At 50.5% G+C, this 19026-nt stretch overlaps 11 protein-coding genes across 11 annotated transcripts; 8 read left to right on the top strand and 3 right to left on the bottom strand.

The window, feature by feature from the left end:
* Window positions 1-6: 6 nt before the first annotated feature.
* On the bottom strand, window positions 7-2443 carry P170DRAFT_445347 (transcription factor domain-containing protein; the record flags this gene model as incomplete). Its single annotated transcript, XM_024850698.1, has 9 exons — window positions 7-476; window positions 536-907; window positions 961-1121; window positions 1169-1293; window positions 1346-1854; window positions 1905-2030; window positions 2084-2130; window positions 2183-2311; window positions 2367-2443. The coding sequence occupies 9 exons, from the start codon at window positions 2441-2443 to the stop codon at window positions 7-9; spliced, it is 2016 nt and encodes a 671-aa protein (XP_024705215.1).
* Window positions 2444-3205: 762 nt separating this feature from the next.
* Window positions 3206-5026, top strand: P170DRAFT_133858 (putative cytochrome P450 monooxygenase). The gene is made up of 3 exons (XM_024842431.1): window positions 3206-3646; window positions 3701-4919; window positions 5005-5026. The coding sequence occupies exons 1-2, from the start codon at window positions 3374-3376 to the stop codon at window positions 4706-4708; spliced, it is 1281 nt and encodes a 426-aa protein (XP_024705214.1). The 5' UTR covers window positions 3206-3373; the 3' UTR covers window positions 4709-4919; window positions 5005-5026.
* On the top strand, window positions 4888-5822 carry P170DRAFT_133624 (GNAT family N-acetyltransferase). The gene is made up of 2 exons (XM_024842429.1): window positions 4888-5319; window positions 5374-5822. The coding sequence occupies exons 1-2, from the start codon at window positions 5067-5069 to the stop codon at window positions 5586-5588; spliced, it is 468 nt and encodes a 155-aa protein (XP_024705213.1). The 5' UTR covers window positions 4888-5066; the 3' UTR covers window positions 5589-5822.
* Window positions 5727-6266, bottom strand: P170DRAFT_473491 (cupin domain-containing protein; the record flags this gene model as incomplete). The annotated part of the gene is made up of 2 exons (XM_024853047.1): window positions 5727-6038; window positions 6111-6266. The coding sequence occupies 2 exons, from the start codon at window positions 6264-6266 to the stop codon at window positions 5727-5729; spliced, it is 468 nt and encodes a 155-aa protein (XP_024705212.1).
* Window positions 6267-6781: 515 nt separating this feature from the next.
* On the top strand, window positions 6782-7732 carry P170DRAFT_133678 (uncharacterized protein). The gene is made up of 3 exons (XM_024842430.1): window positions 6782-7289; window positions 7374-7476; window positions 7543-7732. Exons 1-2 carry the CDS (start codon window positions 7159-7161, stop codon window positions 7450-7452), a joined length of 210 nt encoding a protein of 69 aa, XP_024705211.1. The 5' UTR covers window positions 6782-7158; the 3' UTR covers window positions 7453-7476; window positions 7543-7732.
* On the top strand, window positions 7539-7850 carry P170DRAFT_435215 (uncharacterized protein). Its single transcript, XM_024848889.1, has one exon. The coding sequence runs from the start codon at window positions 7555-7557 to the stop codon at window positions 7726-7728; it is 174 nt and encodes a 57-aa protein (XP_024705210.1). The 5' UTR covers window positions 7539-7554; the 3' UTR covers window positions 7729-7850.
* A 1277-nt stretch (window positions 7851-9127) lies between these two features.
* P170DRAFT_133508 (uncharacterized protein) lies at window positions 9128-9905 on the bottom strand. The gene has a single exon (XM_024842428.1). It carries the CDS (start codon window positions 9687-9689, stop codon window positions 9225-9227), a length of 465 nt encoding a protein of 154 aa, XP_024705209.1. The 5' UTR covers window positions 9690-9905; the 3' UTR covers window positions 9128-9224.
* A 2040-nt stretch (window positions 9906-11945) lies between these two features.
* On the top strand, window positions 11946-13047 carry P170DRAFT_424349 (putative 3-hydroxyacyl-CoA dehydrogenase; the record flags this gene model as incomplete). The annotated part of the gene is made up of 3 exons (XM_024847560.1): window positions 11946-12057; window positions 12116-12450; window positions 12508-13047. 3 exons carry the CDS (start codon window positions 11946-11948, stop codon window positions 13045-13047), a joined length of 987 nt encoding a protein of 328 aa, XP_024705208.1.
* A 434-nt stretch (window positions 13048-13481) lies between these two features.
* P170DRAFT_133501 (putative extracelular cellulose binding protein (Cip2)) lies at window positions 13482-15215 on the top strand. The gene is made up of 4 exons (XM_024842427.1): window positions 13482-13635; window positions 13696-13700; window positions 13763-13870; window positions 13929-15215. Exons 3-4 carry the CDS (start codon window positions 13822-13824, stop codon window positions 15056-15058), a joined length of 1179 nt encoding a protein of 392 aa, XP_024705207.1. The 5' UTR covers window positions 13482-13635; window positions 13696-13700; window positions 13763-13821; the 3' UTR covers window positions 15059-15215.
* Window positions 15216-15244: 29 nt separating this feature from the next.
* Window positions 15245-16004, top strand: P170DRAFT_435212 (nuclear transport factor 2 family protein). Its single transcript, XM_024848888.1, has one exon. The coding sequence runs from the start codon at window positions 15325-15327 to the stop codon at window positions 15715-15717; it is 393 nt and encodes a 130-aa protein (XP_024705206.1). The 5' UTR covers window positions 15245-15324; the 3' UTR covers window positions 15718-16004.
* An 826-nt stretch (window positions 16005-16830) lies between these two features.
* On the top strand, window positions 16831-18980 carry P170DRAFT_473487 (putative MFS monosaccharide transporter; the record flags this gene model as incomplete). The annotated part of the gene is made up of 10 exons (XM_024853046.1): window positions 16831-16975; window positions 17022-17074; window positions 17127-17399; window positions 17452-17529; window positions 17585-17980; window positions 18030-18070; window positions 18120-18134; window positions 18186-18475; window positions 18528-18613; window positions 18663-18980. 10 exons carry the CDS (start codon window positions 16831-16833, stop codon window positions 18978-18980), a joined length of 1695 nt encoding a protein of 564 aa, XP_024705205.1.
* Window positions 18981-19026: the final 46 nt, after the last annotated feature.

The following is a 19026-nucleotide window of genomic DNA, read 5'->3' as shown; positions in this document are numbered from 1 at the left end:
GTCATCTTATTTCTTCAACGTATTCTCAATCCAATCAGTGTCCATGTCAATATCAATCTGATCCAACACCTCCTCCCACAACCCCGGATCATCGTTGATGTCGAAATTGAATGATATATCGCGCATAGACGGTAGATCTTGCTGCAAGGGCCACTCCGCGGAGACCGCCGATGCTTGTTCTGGAGCCACAGTTGTGGCAGGGCTCGTTTGCTGTATGCTACTGGGCGTGATAGGGGTATTCGCAACCAAGTCGTCGGTTCGCGAGCGATTGGGCCCGATCGCCGAGTGCAATTCGATCAGAAGTGAGTGACGGGAAGCCAGATATGCATTGCCACGGTCTGCCATACTGCGCAGTAGATTCAGCGCAACGTCCATGCTCCGAGCGTTCGTTTCGTTGTATGGAAAGGCCGCATTGACCATCACGAGCAACAAGGCTGCCGAAAACACGTATTCGCCGTCGAGATAGCCATATGTAGCTTTTGAGAAGTAGTTTAGCTGATTGACCCAAAGAGTATTGGCCAGAAAGTTGACATACCAACTAAATTATGCTTAGCCGCAGCATCCATAATGAGGGTGGTAGCGCGCGCTGCGGTGATGCAGCTTTCAATAACCGCCACCGTATTAGGCGAGAGACCGTCTTTCCAATCACCGGTCACAGACGATTGACCCTCCGCATCGAGCCGTCGCTGAATTACGTAAAACACGAGAGGCCTTGCGGTCATGTTGACACAAGAATAGAAGTGTAAGAAGATCGAGACCGATTCACGATTCACTTCATCATTGAGCCTGGAGAAGTCGATCCGTAGCCGATCGGGAATCCGGTGAAGCCATCCCGACAGATCATTCTGGATGCTCTGGACAGATGCAAACAGATTAGAACCGGATCGAGGTTTTTTGCGGTAGATTTCTGAACCGTGTGTTAGTAGACGCTCTCTAAAGTACTCAATTTGAAACCCGCACCTTCTCCAATTCTACCCAAGATCCTGGACAACTGCGTGTAATGGGTAAGCACTACAGAAGGCCATGGGACATCCGCCGTCCTGTCCATCGGTATTGGCCATTTAATCCCGATGTCTTCGTCATGGATTGTGATGGGATTGCCTGACTTGACAGAAAGTAACCTGGCGAGAGTCAGTCCATTTCTCTCAAAAGGCTGCAGAGCCCATACCGATCTAAACTATACACTGACCACCATGCTCGCCGCCGGCGGTTTCGATCGTCTTCGGCAATCGAGGAGTCCGAGACCTCCTGATGGAGACCCAGTGAAATGGCCATACGAAGGGCGAGGCCAATCTGATATTCATGTTAGCATTGACTATCAGAAACAGTATGTTAGTGAACGAACATATAGAAATGCAGCATCCCGCCGATTGAGATTCTGCATGTAGTATGCCACATAGCATAGCACTTCGACGAAGAATATTGAGCCCTCCTCGTGGATATCTGGCAGGAATCGGAGGGCATGTTTAAAATATTTGAAACCAGGCGGGCCGTCATCTCCCGACCATTGGTTCACTGAATACATCAGTCCAAAGGCTACTACCAGTAATACCTGGCAGTAAACTAGGCATGACTCCCGTGATGAAAAGTCAGGAGGTTGGTTATATACAACCTTCAGCCGTTCCTCAAAGTCGACTGGATGGATTAAGGAGAATATTGTTCCGATATAGGTGTACTGCACCCAGAAAAGTCGCTTGGCGAATTCAAATGGAGGCATCTGGGGGAGAGCCCGTGTTGTTGATAGACGTAACGATGCGGGATCATCATACAAGGGGCGCACATCCCATGCCAAATTAGTCGAAGTCGGATTGAGACGTTTGGCGAGATGGGTGGCCGATGAAGCTCCCACGAATTCTATGTTCGGTCAGCGAGAGCATTGGATGATGCGGTAGTGGCATTCTTACGATGTTCCCCGGATCGATTCAAAAACAAATGATCTGTCCCCTTGTACCACCAATCATCGCGCTCCGGCGGCGCTTCCACATTGGTGTAGGGGCTGGACTGGGTAGGAGTCTGGTTTGCAGAGTCATCTGGAATTCATAGTCAGTGGTCAAGTCAATTGTCAGGGGCGTGAGAAGCATACCTCGACGAGACGATGTGCGAGCCTGAGATTGAAGCTGGAGAAAGTAGCTGCGAAGACAAGGTTAGCATGTGGGCCGACAGCAATTCACTCCAGTCTCACCTCTCTGGAATCGACACCCGCTTTTCAGCTTCCGAGTACACGCATACTTGACCCACATCTTCGCATGCTGCACAGGGGTACGGAGGAGTGCCTGCACATCGCGTCTTTCTGTTGCGACAGCGATTGCACCTGTGCTAATGTTAGCGCCCATGGCTTCAGTGAAAGCAAGATTTCGATCACCTACGCGACCATCGACCGTCTCAGGCTAGCCCGGTCGTCTGACCGATGCTGTAATCGGGGCTTTGTCTTTCCTGGGGCCATTGAGTAGTCGTCGCCGTTATTGCTGGGGTTCAATGGCCATATCGCACGTGGTTATGGAATGAAGATTGTCGACGTTTGAGGCGTCCTCGGTGATTTTCAGGCCAATGCAACCGGCAATTCTAGTGTCGACTGCACCAGTAAACAGGGCATATCACGGATCCTTTCCCCACGAGATCGTTGTGTGATTTGATACAAGACTGCGGCTAGACAGGGACCGCACGAGGCATCAGTCACGATCGGCGATGGGATCTTTGGGGGTCAATAACCGGCCGTACTCCGGAGGGGTCTTTTGCAGCGCTAGGTCGGAGATGAGAAGACGAACGAGGGTCAAAGCAAACACAATTCTGGACTAGTCTGGCAGCGATGGCATAGACGACTCGAGTTGGCGATCGCAATAATCAGGAGTACAAACACGAGTCCCCCACACGTGTTGACTCCGCCGGTCGGCCCGACGCCGATAAGACGAGGCTGCGACCGATAACGCCATCCCAACCAGGATAGCCTCATTCGCATTACTGTTATTAATGGGCCCTGGTTTGTTCATGTCGGATATTTCCTTTGGTCGATTCTTCTGGCCAGAAAGAGGCTCAGCTGTAAGCCCACGCTTGTCAGTCGACAGGCCCTTGGTTCCAGGTGAGGGATCTTCCCGAGTACGCTTTGACTTCAGTATATTTATCGATCAGTGCTGTCTATAGTGGGAAAAACTGGACTGTCTTGATATTATGTGCGATTTGAGGGAAATAATAGTCCCATGATGTTTAGCGACAGAGCATACACAGAACGCCGGGAGATCTCGGTAGTGACGGTTTCCTTCGGGATAACGCGGCTGGGGGAAATCACTGACACATCAGGGGTTCGCTGGCAACATCTCGGCAACTGTCTTGAATACTGCGCGACCAGCAACAATGCTCAGGTTATCTGACTGGAAAAATGTCTGAGCGCGCTGTGGCGATATTGTTGATATTGCTAGCATTTATTCGCATCCTTGGGAACTATTTCCGGCTGAAATCAATTCCCGGCCCATGGTACACTGGGCTTTCGGATTGCTGGTTGTGGCAGGTTCGAGATACCTCCAACTATGGTCGCCGTCTGGTTGATCTTCATACGAGGTATGGTAGAGTCGTGCGGCTAGGACCGAGCAGTGTCAGTGTTTCCGATGAGACACTTCTTCGGACGTGTCGGCAGAACGGACAATTGAATGAGGTAGGTACTATAGCTGTGAGATGGGTGAAATATGGAGACTGACTGAATATCTAGCCAAGTTCTTCCGATAGTCATGGATTGTCTGTACCGGAATCTCGGGCGGGAGGCATGTTCCCAGAGAGCACGCCAGAGTACCTTGAGGACGCGAGTGTATACGAAGGCACCATTGATCGTCTGGTCGCCAATTTCATCACTACCGTCAAACCGCACCATGTGACGGATTTCCCAACAATGTTGCATTATCTAGGCATGGCCTTCATTGACATATTGTCAATGGATGATGTCGCAACGGATGCGACAGCGATAGCACACGATTACTACCCCAGTCACATCGGTAGTCTTGTATCACCATCCATCGTCCCATGCTTGGCGATGAATAACCCAAGAGCTAAATCACGACGGAGATACTGTCCTCTTCGACGTTCTAGACGGTCTGAATGTCACTGGACTGGAAACGGACAGACAATACCGACAGACCCCGGTCTATACCCTGCGCAAAGTGCAACTCCTTATACAGTGGATTTCAAACTCCAGTCCGTCATTGCCGCCTTCGTATCGACCTTTGACTTTCTTTCCAAGTACCCGAACATTTTGTCAACATTGAAACAGGAGATAGAGGGAGCGTTTGGTGACGATATACTCTTGGAGATACCTAGGTGGAGTGAACTCAGCAGGCTCAGCTATCTTGACGCAGTCATGAAAGAATCGACGCGACTTTGCTCGTCCACTAGGTATTATCACGAAGCCGAGGCTCCGACTCGCGGCATGTCAATATCGGGAAGCTTTATTCCCGCAAAGACTACGATTGTCTGTCATTCAGAAGTTGTCCGACACTCGCATGATATCTATGGCAGCCATACCGACACTTTCGATCCCGAGAGATGGATAAGTGTGGGCGATCAGCAGCATAAGCTTATGACACAGAACTTGTTCCCCTGTGGGATTCCATTTTATGGTTGTTCAAAGTCGCACGCTGCCTGGTTGGAGCTGAAAAAGGCGACCGTTTTGATTCTTAGGGGCTTGGATGTATCCCCCGAGTCGGCAACGGTTCGCGCTATATAAACCTGATATGAAACATCATCATTGCAGATAACTTCACACTTAGCCAAAAGACAAAATGTCGACAATAAGCATATTTATGTGTTGAGTCAACCTCTCTGCTTGAAAAATAGATTAGAGCACCAGAACAGGTGGGGGCCAGAATCAAGTGCCCAATCTGCTGCCAACAGCGCGAGGCCCAAAGTCGCTAGGGCGCGATCATGTCAAAACTAAGGCTAGCAACCAATAACCCTCGAATGCACTCACACTAGTAGCGAATCAGAATTGGCTCATCCAATGCCCAATCCCGCCATTTACAGCCAGGTATAAATACCATCCCAGCCATGGCTAGACCAATTCCCCGCCAAAACACAAAAGCACAATGTCCATCACACTTACGACCCTCAAGCCGGAGAACTACGCTTCCTGGGCTAGCCTCTGGAAGCAATTCATCACGCACTGCGAGGCTGAGCTCCCTCAATCGCAATACGAAGATACATTCAAGCGCATTGTCGAACCAGACGGCAACCTCCAAGCTCATGTGCTGGTGAACGACACGGGCGCTGTCGTCGGACTCGCGCATTATTTCTTCCACCAGAGTGTGTGGAATCCGCATCATGTTTGCTACTTGAGTGGTGTGTTTTATTTTAGCTTCTAGTGAACCATTGCGATGCTGATGAACGGCCTAGATCTATTCGTGGACTCTTCGCTACGCGGCAAAGGATGCGGCAGGACGCTCATCGAGGCTACTGCTAAGTCCGCGGAAGAGAAGGGCTGCAGGAGACTGTATTGGGCTGCGTATCATACAAACACGCCTGCCCGTCGAATGTATGACACGGTCGCTGATGCGAAATGTGAATTTGTGGAGTATCGAATGCCTCTGAATACAGAGAAGGGTCATTGAGGGATTGTTTCGTTGCGCGCGATATGGGAGAGTATGACGAGGGTCCTTTATCATTCCACCAAAGATTCATCAACTAGAAATACTACACGAAATTAACCCACAATAGATAAACGCCACGAACCTATACACATCCCATTCTTACACTTTTACAAGCCCCAATTTCTCATTCTCCTCCTTACTTCTCTGACTCCACTCCGCCGGCTCATCCTGGCCTGATTCCTCTTTTTCATCACCCTCAGCCTTAGTCTGGTGCACCGTTTGAGGATGATGTTCTGCGGGAGAGTAAATAGTGACCACTTCCAAGGGCGCCGATCCAACATTCAAGAACTGGTGCTGAGTGCCCGCAGGAACAATCACCGTGTCGCCCTGCTTCACTTCCTGCTCTTTTCCGGCCACGATGGCTTTGCCGATTCCCGAGGTGAAAAGGAGGACTTGATCGACGGTGTGTTTCTGTTCGGTGGTGCATTGTTAGTCACCGACTATATTGAAAGGTCGCCAGGAGGGGCTTGTTGGACTGCATACCTCGTCTCCGATCTCGCCGTTCACAGGTACCTCCATGGCCACGAATTGCGAGTATAGTCCCGTGTGTAGGACTTTGCGGAATACACCGAAGGATCGGTTCGGCGAGAGCACGCCGGGCAGGTATACCATTTCATTGCGAGGAGGGTCGGTCGACATGTTGCCGTTGTACTTTTGAGAGTATTGTCTGGTGACTGATGCAATTGGTGGTGAAATGTGCGTATACTGTCGGATGAAACTAGCACTTGGGTTTCTGGTAAGGAATTGTCTTCTGAGGCTGAACGATAGTCGATTCATTGTCTTGAGGCTCTACTCGCAATGCCCTTATATAGCTTTGTTGCGGAGGCGAGGGTTATAAATCTGGTAGATGGACGTGGTCTGGAATGGCCGGCTTATGACGTAATGATGTCATGATGTCAATTACATATCTTCGGATCTTTGCCTTTGCCAGGACCGATGATTTTGCTCGGCTTGCCGATTTAACAATTTCTAACCATGGACCCTGACAACGGCATTGAGTCAGCATCTGTGGCTGGAATTGATGGCTGATCATAACAGTTCTCGACCGCTGATCTGATTAAACGGCTGTGATTCATGCTTAGGCCAGCAATGTATTTGCCATCGAATGAATGACATAGGAGGTAAATCGTTATGGTTTAATATTTGCTTGGTCATATCTTGTGGTAATTTTGGGACTCAGAAGGGTTTATTGCTTAACTAAGTGCGTTCACCAACCATTGAGGGTTCACTGGATTGCTTCCAACAGACAATGAGAACACCACCTTCTGCATTCAAAAAGCTCTCCCAGCTGGTACACGAGTGAAAGGAATGTAGAGAATAAGGTAGTAAATGCCACTATAAGACAGCGTTTAATAAGAGAAATCGAGAAAGCCCGAGGGGGTGGCGAACAATTCCTCCATCATGATGAAAAGCCTCTCCATAAATAGCAATGCTGAACGCGATGGCCACAAACACCGGCAGTTAAACCCAATTCTGACATTCATCCTTGAATTCGGCCCAAAGCCTGAATCATTCCGTAATTACCGAGGTAATGGCGTCTGGCAGGCGTGAGCAGGGCTTTATAGTCCGGCAAGACCGTTGTTATCAGTCGGATCCGACTGATCCGAACAATCTCCGCCACGTTGCAGACCCACCGTTCTCCGTCGCATATGAAAACAGGAGGTGTGTTCTCGCCCTGGGACTCCCCTGACTTTCTCTGCATCTTCCATTCTTTTAATTTCTCCTATCTTACGCTTTCTGCGAAAGTCGTGCCATCTGCCATTCCTTCATTTATCTGTATCTCCTTTCGTCGTTCCCGGCCATACCGTATCTAGCGCTAGGTTGATAACCTGATTAAACTCTCCACTCTATTGATCGTGAGTCTTTGTAAGGCGATCGCATTCGACTTGGCTGACAAGTGCGAGTTGACAGGCACTTCTATACCAAAATGATTATCACGCGCGGAATTTCCCTTATTAACTTCGGAGTCGCCTCGTCGGCACTCGCCTTCCAAGTCTTTGTCCTATACCCGTGGCACAACCAGCTCGACGACGAGTTCAAGGCCCTCAAGCAGGAGCATATCCGAGTTTTGCAGAAGTTTGAACAGAAGGCGGTTCAATAAATGGTTCAAGGGAGAGGTTTATCATTGAGACCTGATAGCTTCATCCAGTTGACGGGGCAAGATGGCATAGAATAGAGGATAGATGGTCGCATCGCTTGTGGTTTGCTATCGAATTTAGCCTTTTACATTGTTCATAAACTAAATCACTTTCTTTTCTTCTCCCTTTTTTTCCTTTTCCTTTTTACATGCTTGCCTTGCCTTTACGGATGGGGGTTTTCTTAATCAACCCGATTGGATAAAATGGATGTTAGATGTAGACCAGAACAGAATTGAGTAATGAACAAATTCTCAAGTCTTGTCGACTCAGAAACACTTTCAGACATGGGAACTTTAAGACTGACGGGAAGGCGTGCAAATAAGGCATCAAACAGACATTGCCTGAATTCTTACCCTTTCTAGACGACCCTGCCTGTGTATAGCAGAGGTAACTTGTAGCAAAATATGGACTTCCTAAGTTATGGATGTAAAGCTTTCTGTGACGTTCTGGCCCCTTGTTCTTTGTCCCAAAACTTGCAATATGTAGATACATGTGAACGAGGCATGTAGAAGTCTCTCGAAGCAATGCCCCCAAAGACATCATTGAATGTTCTATCCTCAGAATAAAGATGTATATAAAGTACCCTGAGATGCTCTTGACATAAGCAAATGTCCCTAGGGAACAGTGGAGACTAGACGTAAGGCATATCTGGGTGGTAATTATTCATTAGGTGAGATACAGCATGACAATTAAACATGCTCAGAAATTATAGTACTGCTTGCTGTAGGAAGGCAAGTTAATGAGCAATATGCCCCAGAACACACTTCAAATATTATGGTTAATTATTACATAACCCCATCAGCTAAATCCAATGATATTCCAATAGCGTTGAAGCGGAACCAGGTCTAGTGTCCAATTTGCTCGCCTTAGAAACTATCTATAAACATAGTGTTCTTTATCACGGTTAATTAGCGACAAGTAAGCTTCCACAGTTCCGAATAGTCTGTAGGCAAGTGTGCTTGAAAGGAAAGAAACAGAAAAAAGAAACGCAAATACATATTTAGCGTCTTAGGTGCCTCGACCAAGCATGGTTAACTTTAAGCAAACCTCAACTTGCTAGCTTTTGAAATGACCAAGGAGCCTTTGGTAGAACTGTCGAAGGATTGAAAAAGGGGAGGGGGAATAATATCCAAATTCTCTTCGTAGTCCGGTTCGATAGACTTTGATATATTCTATTTTAGGCTGATGGAGGATGGTGAAAGAAACCGAGTAATCTCAAGGTTTACTTTGGACAGGATGGATGCCTGCGACACTGGTGCGTTGTCGCTTAGAACGAACATACCAGTTATCTCTTGTAAACAAGGGCTCGTTGACCATTTTGGCACAGGGGAAAATTGCAAGGGATTGAATTCTAACTAGATTCTTGTTCTTCACGTTTCTAATTCTGAATCTAACAGCTAAGCGGTTATCGATGGTTGCCCATTCTATGTGCTACCGCCCTCCTGCGTGTTTTTCCACATTAAAAGAAGGAACACTTGGATACAGGCAAGGTTGAAGCTAGAGTGCGGAAACAACTTGGAAGTATCCAGGATCTGCAATAACGTGGCGCTAATACTTCCAGAGCGTGAGCTTTTCTTGTCTTTATTTGATGAATACACTCATGAACTGAGCCATACAACCAGATCAATTCAATCAAATCGTGATATAATGAGAAAGAAAGGGAAAGGACCTCCGAGAATAGAATAGTAAAATAGGAATCACAAAATTGAGACATGTTTGAAGAGGATATCTGGATAGCGTCGCAAAATGAGCTATAGCGTAATATTTGGGCCTTTTTGGAATAGATCAGCAAGATGAGGGAGATCAGCGAGAGATAAGTAAATAGCACTCCGGAGAGCGATTGAGTTTCCTGATCTGCGATAATCCATAAGATTAGACCAAAACGTACGCAATATTCTGTGAGTAAACCTGTTGAACAGAACATGTGCACAAGAGCGAATAATGTCTACGATGGGCAGGCAGAAACCGGCTCACCGTCCCGCGGGGCAATCGCCGGTGGAGCCGAGGTCTTCCTTGACTGGCGTCCGAACCAATGCATTCGACTCCATTGGCGTGAAACAGACCGGTTTGGATCGCTCGACTCCGATCACTCCTCAAACAAGTCTCTACCCCGGAGTAGTTTGTACACAACCGGTTTGCACTGTAGGATACACGTACCTCGTTTTCGAGTCTGTTATCTATCGCTTGGCCAGTTACGCTCCCTAGGCTGCTAAATTCCTCCACATGGTGTCAGTGGGACCGGTGGAGAATCACGAAACTTGGACCAAACGTCGATTTGTTTCCACCGGAACGCTCGGTCATTTCGATGCCCTGGCGGCCCTTCGCCTAATCATGCTTCCGTTCGTCGACGCGATAATTATAATATGAACGAGAAATTAAAATCTAGCGACCGGGATTGGAAAATACGAGGGAAAGTCGGCGGAGCACCGTGTTCCGTAGGATCTCTCTTGTCCGGAAAAGGGCAGGTCAAGCTATCTTCAGAATAGACCCTAGCCTCAAGGCTGGGCAATTGTTGGTCGGACCAAATATCTCGGCACATGAGCCGCTCAGCTGAGACCGTACTATTCGATGCCGGATCAATGGCCTGGCCTTTTGCTTCTAGGCGCTGGATTTTGTTGGTCGAGCGAAATACCGCTTGCATCATCGCGCACACCCGAAAGTCAGTATGGCCGCGTTGATGATGGCGGTCAGCCATGGCGCGTTGGCCTGAACGTAAATCACAGGTGTGTCTGGAGCACAATTGAAGGGTTCCAGACGAGTGAGATGGATAGAAGCCAAGGGAGAGTGGCCTTGCTCCGTACAGCGCCCGTCAAGCCATCTCCATCACCGCGCAGACAGGGAACAGGCTGCACGAGGACGTGAATGGTTAGCGCACATTCCTGAGGTCTGGCACTTGCATTAGTGGCTGCCGGAATGCTGTTATAGAGAGGATAGTGTCGTTGCGAAAACACCGCCATCCTGGGCCATCGAGTCGAGGCCGCCTCGACGCATCCGATCCACGGACGGAATGACGTATCGGCCGTTTGCTAAACTTCGCAGGCCACCAATCGTATGGGATTTTGGTCACCACAACAGGCGATAGATCGGCTCGCAACTCTTGGTCTTCGTCTTCTGCCCGTTGTGTCGACTCGACCCCTGGGCAAACGAGAGACTAGTCATGCCTCAGGGGGCCAGGATGCTACATTGGATGGTTGCACCTGAACGCCATTCGGTTGCCTGAGAGGGGTGGCGCCGGCTGAGGCGGCCAGTTCTCAACTTCCACCGCGTCTTGGACAGAGGTCTTGTGCTCGGGTGGCTTGCCAGTCTGACGAAGGACGGCAAGGGGTCGAGGATTCCGCAGATAGGGAGCAGATGGCTGAGAGAATTTGCCTCGATCCGGAGTGGTCTTGGTCGGGCTGCAGACGCTGGCTGAAGGAGGGCGGGAAATACGGGAAGTCGCAGCGAAGACTGCCTGAGGGGACAGCCTGAGGCATCCGGCACGGGTGCCTCGGGAGTCTCTTTTCCTCGTCATCCAAATCCTGATTCCGCCAACTCTGTCAACTCTGTCAACTCTGTCAACTCTCGCCGTCAAAACAGGTTCTCACCACCACATCCTGTTGCCATTCCTGGTTTCGGTCGACTCTTCCGTCCTCCTTCCATCATCCTTCCGCATCATGCAACTCGCATATCCTTCCCCAGATATTTCCAGCCGTCGTCTCACTCCCCCGCACAACCTGCCGATCGATTGATCCACTGTGGGCTACGACGGCCGGACTGACAGGTCGGCGGGGGCAGAACGCTACGCTGCACCAGCCTACTAGATACATTCGGAATAGTGGTTCTAGCTGTGTCGACGCGAAAGTGGTCCGAACGCACTCCCTTTGCATTCTCCACCGAGACCCAGGGATCGAGGACTTCTGGTTGGAGCGCTCCCATCCTATTGGTGGCTGTCTGGCCGTGATACTGGTGGATAAGAACTAAAGGGGGGTGAGAAAGAAGCAAACCGGCGCAATCTCAGGAGACATGCCCTCTGTGACTTCCAGGATAAAAGGCCCGTGGAATCCCGGGTTGGTCGGGCTGTTCGTTCACCCTCAATTCTCCATATTTCTGCTCCCTAGCCCCCAATTCTGACTTTCCCTGCCCCTTCCGGACTTATTTCAACCGTACATTACTTCTTCCCCACCGGCCCCTCCCCTCCATCATGATTGCCCCTACAGAACCCGTCCTGTCCTCCAACTCTGCTGCTCCTTTGACCCAGTTTTCCCCGGCCGTCGATCAGGAGGCTCTTTTCGAGAAGGTCATTGTCATTGTGGGTACGTACTATCGTCGTATGCCTGCAGCGCTATATCGGGCTTAGTTAACTCGTGATAGGTGGCTCGAACGGAATTGGCGCTAGTCTTGTTGAGCTTTGCTGTCGCAACAGCGCTTATGTGGTCATCGGTGATATTGACAATGCCCGCGGAGAGGCTCTGAGCAGGAAATGCTTAGAACAATGGCCTGCTATCTCCGACCCGGCTATGCCACCCAAGCCGCCCAGGTCAACCTTCCAGCACGTGGATGTGACCAACTATCAACAAGTCGTCGATCTCTTTGATCGTGCATTCAAGACCTACCGGAAGATTGACCATGTCGTCGTGACTGCCGGCAGCATGGAGACCGGGGAGAACTGGTTCGACCAGAAACTGAGTCTGCAGTCCGTTCGACAGGTATGGCTTCCGTCCGGGGATACGCTCTCTCGGAGTAGAGGCTAACGTGTTATTTAGGCTCCTTCTACAAAGGATCTGGATGTGAACCTTCTCGGTTCGATGTACGTGACCCGCGTTGCCAGCGTGTACCTCCGTCACAACCGCGGGCCTGGCGTGGACCGTTCCATCCTACTGTTCTCTTGTGCTGCTGGGTTCAAGGAAACCCCGGGAGTATCCCTGTACCAGGCAGCGAAGCATGGCGTTCAGGGTCTAATGCGGTCGTTGCGACCGTACTTCCCGTCCCCGTACAACCACAACCTCCGCATCAACACCATCTGTCCCTGGATGACCGACTCTCGAACGGTCCTCACCAAGAAGGTGCATGACCGCTGGGTCAAGGAGGGCCTGCCCGTCAGCACTCCGGAGGAGGTCGCTGAGGTCTCCGCGGGTGTTCTTGCCGATGACTCGCTCAACGGCACGTCGATGTATGTTGAGGGCGGTCGTGCCTGGGAGATCGAGGCAAACATTGATCGCCTGGAATGTGAGTGGCTGGGAGAGGAGCCTTCGCGGGTTCTAGCCCGGGGACAGAAGGTCCTTCAAGAGGCTTGGGCTGCTTGAATTGTCCCAATTCAACACGGGGGTGAATTTTCGATTGTTTGTAATAGATACCCAACAGCGCCAAGAAGGAAAGGCATGGGAGGACCAAAGATTGCATGAGCCAAGGCCTGAAATGCCCCTCATGGGGGAGTCCAAAGGCAAGTCCAGGTTTCGGGTATTTCCACATTGTAGAACAGCACTTGTTGGTGGATGTCAGGTTAGCATGTTTGCGCCAGTATAATGAATGAACGAATGAATGAACAAATTAATGAAAGAATGAACCAATCAGTCCGATTGTGCACACTTTTCCATGGATTTGCAATGACTTCGGTCCGTCCCGCTCGGGATGAGCTTCCCTTCCACGATCCTCCAACAATCGCGCTGGACAGTCCAACGCATACGCTTTTGATTTCGGATAGCTTACAACATAATACCGTGCCTTTCCGCTGCAAAATTGACAGGCCAGCCTTGTGCTCCGGCGGACGGCAGCTGTTTCCGACCGGGAGGTGAAGTCGGCTGTGGGATTTCACCTTCATACTGCCTCCTGACGGGGACATTTAGCCTCCAATGTTTAAGGCAAAACGTGTACCTTCCATGATTTAGCAAACCGTCGGTAGAATCTTTTTATCCTAAGCTATGGTATGGGATTAGGCTAATTGGTTGTTTCAGACTGTGTCTGTTGATCTATCTTAGCCATCGGATGAGCGGATGTACAGCATGGGTTAACTATAGATAGTGACCAAATACTGCCCTCAGAATCTGGAGCATCTGGAAAGAAAAGCAAACAAAATCGAAATGAATATCAATTCCTGGTTGATTACCTTCGCACTTCTCTGCAGGCAGGGTAAGTATACTACTGGTTTCCGTCGAAGTATAAAACAGCCTAACAACACCCTACCTAGTAATGGCACAATGCGCCGAACTTCCTCCCTTGTCTGACCTGAGGCTCATATCTACCCTTCCCGACCCATTCTCATGGTATCCTTTATCCAATCCCGACCGGGTCGCCACAAAGGAAGAATGGGAATGTCGCCGACAGCACATCAGCAGTCTCCTTCAACAGCTCGAGTTAGGCACGAAGCCTCCTGTTCCTGCAAATGCGACCACCTCCTTTTCGCAGAATAAGCTCTCTATTACTGTATCCGAAGGTTCCAAACGCATCACGTTCGATGTGACCATCGACCTTCCCTCCGGTGGTGGCGAAGGACCCTTCCCGGCGATGATCGCCTACGGGGGGCTGAGTCTTCCTCTCTCGTCCGGCATCGCAACTATCACATTCGATAACGGACTCATCGCCCAGCAAACCGACCAGTCCAGTCGCGGAAAAGGTCTCTTCTACGATCTCTACGGCAGCGACCACAGCGCCGGCGCACTGATGGCGTGGGCATGGGGCGTTTCCGTCCTCATCGATGCGCTGGCATCTACTCCTTCAGCTCGTATCGACACCACAAAGCTCGGCGTCACTGGGTGTTCGCGCAACGGCAAGGGTGCTCTGGTAGCTGGGGCGTTTGATCCTCGAATTGCTCTGACGGTGCCGCAGGAGTCTGGGGCTGGTGGATCAGGGTGTTGGAGACTCTGTGAGACTGAGAATGCTGGGTCCGGGGATGTTCAGACAGCGAGGCAGATCGTACAGGAGAATGTCTGGTTCTCGACTGACTTTGATGATTATGTGGATCAGGTTGAGAGTCTGCCGTTTGATCATCATATGCTGGCTGGGTTGGTTGCGCCTAGGGCCCTTCTGTCGGTGGATAATGTGGGATATGAGTGGTTGGGTCCGTGGTCTTCGTTGGGGTGTATGGGCACAGCGAGACGGGTTTGGGAGGCCCTGGGGGTGTCGGATCGTATGGGATATTCGATGTCGACGGATCATTCGCATTGTCTATTCCCGGATCAGCAGAGGGAAGATCTGGATGTGTTTGTGAGGCGGTTTTTGCTGGGCGAGGATGCCAATACCACGGTGGAGAAGAATTACCCGGGGATTGAGTTTGAGAGCGAGAGGTGGGTGGATTGGGACGTGCCGGTGTTGCAGTAGGATGAATTCATATTTGATATCGGAGTGTTGTAGAATTCATGGGGAGTTTTGTTGGAGACTCACCGAGTCTTGACTAACGATGACCCTCCTTGCATGACGCCCCATTGCACTAAGCGCGGCAGCCCACATCGCCCAGTCCACAGCGGGGGAGTCGAACATCGTATAAATATCCCACTGCCCCGTTCTGAACCGCAAGTTTGAGACAACTTGACACCAACTGCCTCCGAAATTCCGTTTTTCTCAATACCGCAAAATCCTCCCTCAGAATGACCTCCACCCTCACATACGACGACCTCAAGGCACGAGTAACAACCTACTTCGCCGCCGTCGACGACCGAGACCTCGAGAAGACCCTCTCGCTCTTCGCGCCCGACGCCACCTTCTCCGTGCGAACAGACCATGTGACGCTCACCGGCGTCGACGAGATCCGCTCCATGTTCGCCGCTTTCATGCGCTCGAAAACCATGCTGCATGAAGTGCTGCATATCACGGTGGACGAGCGGGCGCGCAAAGTCTCCACGGAGCAGCGATACACTGGGGAGCTGGAGGACGGGACAACGAGTGATATGCAGAATTGTAATTTCTTCGATCTTGGTGAGGATGGGCGGTTCACGAGAGTGGTGATTTGGATGGCTGGGTCGAATCCGTTGAGAGGGTAGGAGGGGACTGGTTTTTGGTACTCTTTCTTGGTAGCGGTACCCTGGCCGGGAGAAACATGCGTTCTCAAGATGTTAGATGCATGTTGACGTTGTCGAAGCATTGCGGGTTGGTCCTTATCTGAAAGCCACGCGTCCCTCTCATGTTCAATGAATCTGTCCCTCGCGTGTCAGTGTCAAATGCACAAGTCGGGTACTTTGACTATCCGCTAGCAAGGAGGCAAATATAGAATCTGGTCATTACTTATCAGATGTATTCAGAGTCCGTGGCCAACGGCCGTTCTCTGCGCATCGCCTTGGAGAATCTCCATCGGTCGCTGAAGGCCTGTTGGATTGGCATAACTGGAGGACATGTTTAGCCTGAACTCGAGTTGTCATCCAAGATACTCACTTTGGTCGGTGCCTGATGATCACTCATATCGCATAGACATCACCAGCATGATAGAATCGAGGAGTTCAGGCCGGAAATCGGAAGAAAGACGGGTAAATGCGGTGTTTATGTCATCTTCGCTCCACTCTTTTCTCTCCACCTTTCGTTTCCCCTCACTTTCTCGTCCCCAGATTTCCTGCCCTGCCTGCTACTTGACCTCATGGCATACAATTCTGCCTTCTTTTTCCATCCTGGACTGACTCGTCCGCTTCTCTATCAGCTCTGTCCATCCTGATCCGATTCGAACCCCAGCCAAGACGCCTTAAGTCACTCAAGACGCCAGCCACGAAGCTTATTAACGGCCGGATGAATCCCCTGCCCACCGTCGAGGGAGCCGGTCTGCCATGCCATCCGTCACCATCCCCGGGCCTCCCGACTGGCCCCACGGGGTCAAATACCCGGGGAATCCACGGGCTCGGATGAATCCTGGATAAATGCCCCCTCCGATCATTACTGGAAATAGCATCGCTCGAGGGCCGATTCATGGCATGTCGTACAATGTGGGCGGCCTGTTCATAAGATGACGAGCCATTCTTACCAGCTAGCAGCAGGGGTCGGCCCCCAGGATTTAGTATTTCTTGTCGCGTTCCTCCGCGTAATCTCTACCTTTCCTCTTTCACCTTTCGATAGTACCCATTGTTGTTCTTCTATTTCTCGACTAGCTTTTTCCTGATCCTCATCTTATCATGGCTGGCGGAGCTGCCAGTCAGGGCCTCTCGGCCAAGCGAGCAGAGCTTGCTGGCGGTAAAGTCGGATGGCGCGGACTTCTGGGCAGCAAAAAGACATTCGGAATTGCTCTTTTTGCGTCGCTCGGTGGATTGGTCTATGGATGTAAGTTTGCCAGTCATCTTTACGTTGCTGCCACTCACACAGTCAGACAACCAGGGAATGTTCGCCCAGATTCTCACCATGCGATCGTTCATCAATGCGGTAAATATGCCAACGCCTTTCTGCTTTCGGGATTGACCGCTCACAACCATAGACCCAAGGATATGCCGAGAAGCCCTCGACCGCTCAAGGCATGCTCACCGCTATTCTCGAGCTCGGTGCATGGCTGGGTACTTTGATCAATGGATATCTGGCCGACGCGGTAGGCCGACGCGTCACTGTCGTTATCGCGGTAGTTATCTTCTGTGTCGGTGTTATTGTTCAAGCTTGTACGGTTAATCCCGACTTCGTCTATGCCGGTCGGTTTGTGACGGGTTTGGGTGTCGGTAACCTGAGTATGATCGTGCCACTATACAATGCAGAACTGGTAGGTGGATGCATACTGCACCTAACTGCAGCCAGAGGACTGACGATTGCAGGCTCCTCCAGAAATTCGTGGATCCTTGGTAGCGGTCCAGCAGCTGGCAATTACCTTTGGTATCATGACCAGCTTTTGGGTGAGCAAGGCCTTATCATCCTCCTACTCCTATCGGCATTCTTATCAATTTGTAGATCGGTTATGGAACAAACTACATCGGGGGCACTGGCGAGAGCCAATCGATTGCGGCATGGGAGATCCCTGTCTGTATCCAAATCCTCCCCGCTCTTGTTCTTGCTGTCGGAATGATGATGTTCATGCCCCAGTCGCCTCGGCATCTGATGAACCAAGGGCGGGAAGAAGAGTGTCTGAGCACATTAGCCCGTTTGCGCGATGCTTCGGTCGACGATATCTCGGTGCGCATCGAGTTCTTGGAGATCAAGGCTCTTCGGATGTTTGAAGTGGAGACGGCTACCAAGAAGTATCCCCAGTATCAGGATGGCTCGTTCAAGAGTCGGTTTATGATCGGCGTCAACGACTATGCCTCTTTGGTCACAGATAAGTCGCTTTTCAAACGGACATCTGTCGCGGTAAGCCGAAACATGCTTTTGCCTAAGAGACGTTGGCTCATGGAATTAGTGTTTGGTCATGGTGTTCCAGCAGTGGAACGGGATTAATGCGTGAGTGACCCACCAACTATCTGACCTTACTTAACTAACGAGTCTATAGGATCAACTACTATGCGTAAGTAATGGGTGGCTATTGCTCTTCAAAACTCTCACTGAATATTTCTAGTCCCCAGATCTTCGAGGAGCTCCAGCTCGGAGCCAACACCACTTCTTTATTGGCAACTGGAATCGCCGGTATCTTTGAATTTGTTTTCACCATCCCCGCCGTCCTCTGGGTCGATAACATCGGTCGGAAGAAGATCCTAATCGCTGGTGGCATCGGAATGGCCGTGTGCCATTTTATCGTCGCCGGCATCATCGGCTCGTACCAAGGCGACTTTGACAACCACAAGGCCGCAGGCTGGGTGGCCGTTGTGTTTGTGTGGATTTTTATCATCAACTTTGCCTATTCATGGGGTAGGCTTGCACATACTGTATTCGGGAACTTAACTAACCCAGCCAATTTTAGGCCCCGTCGCGTGGATCGTGACCTCGGAAGTCTTTCCACTGAGCATGCGAGCCAAGGGAGTTAGTATTGGTGGTAGTAGTAACTGGGTAGGGAATTCCTCTCAATATTGCACTGCAGCATACTAACCAGTTATAGCTGAACAACTTTGCCGTCGGCTTATCCACGTCTCCATTCATCCAGGCATCCAGCTACGGCACCTTCATCTTCTTCGGTTGTGTTACCACTGTTGGTGTGCTATACGTGTGGTTCCTCGTTCCCGAGACGAAAGGCCGTACTCTCGAGGAGATGGACGAATTGTTCGGATCGGGGAGCACGGCCATGGAGGACGAGGCTTTGAAGCGGCGGATTGAACATGACATCGGCTTGTTGGCGCTGATAGGAGAGGAGCCTAGTGAGAAGGTGGAGAAGGTTATGCATGAGGATGATGCGCTCGAGCATAGAGAGAAGTTGTAGCGGTCTTGATCTGCCAACCTTTGATGTGGTTTGAATGTAGAGTGGA

The sequence above is a fragment of the Aspergillus steynii genome (genome assembly GCF_002849105.1).
Source record: "Aspergillus steynii IBT 23096 chromosome Unknown P170scaffold_3, whole genome shotgun sequence".
Lineage (NCBI taxonomy): Eukaryota > Fungi > Ascomycota > Eurotiomycetes > Eurotiales > Aspergillaceae > Aspergillus > Aspergillus steynii.
The sequence above is the reverse complement of the archived record's forward strand: the minus strand, read 5'-3'. Positions and strand labels throughout refer to the sequence as shown.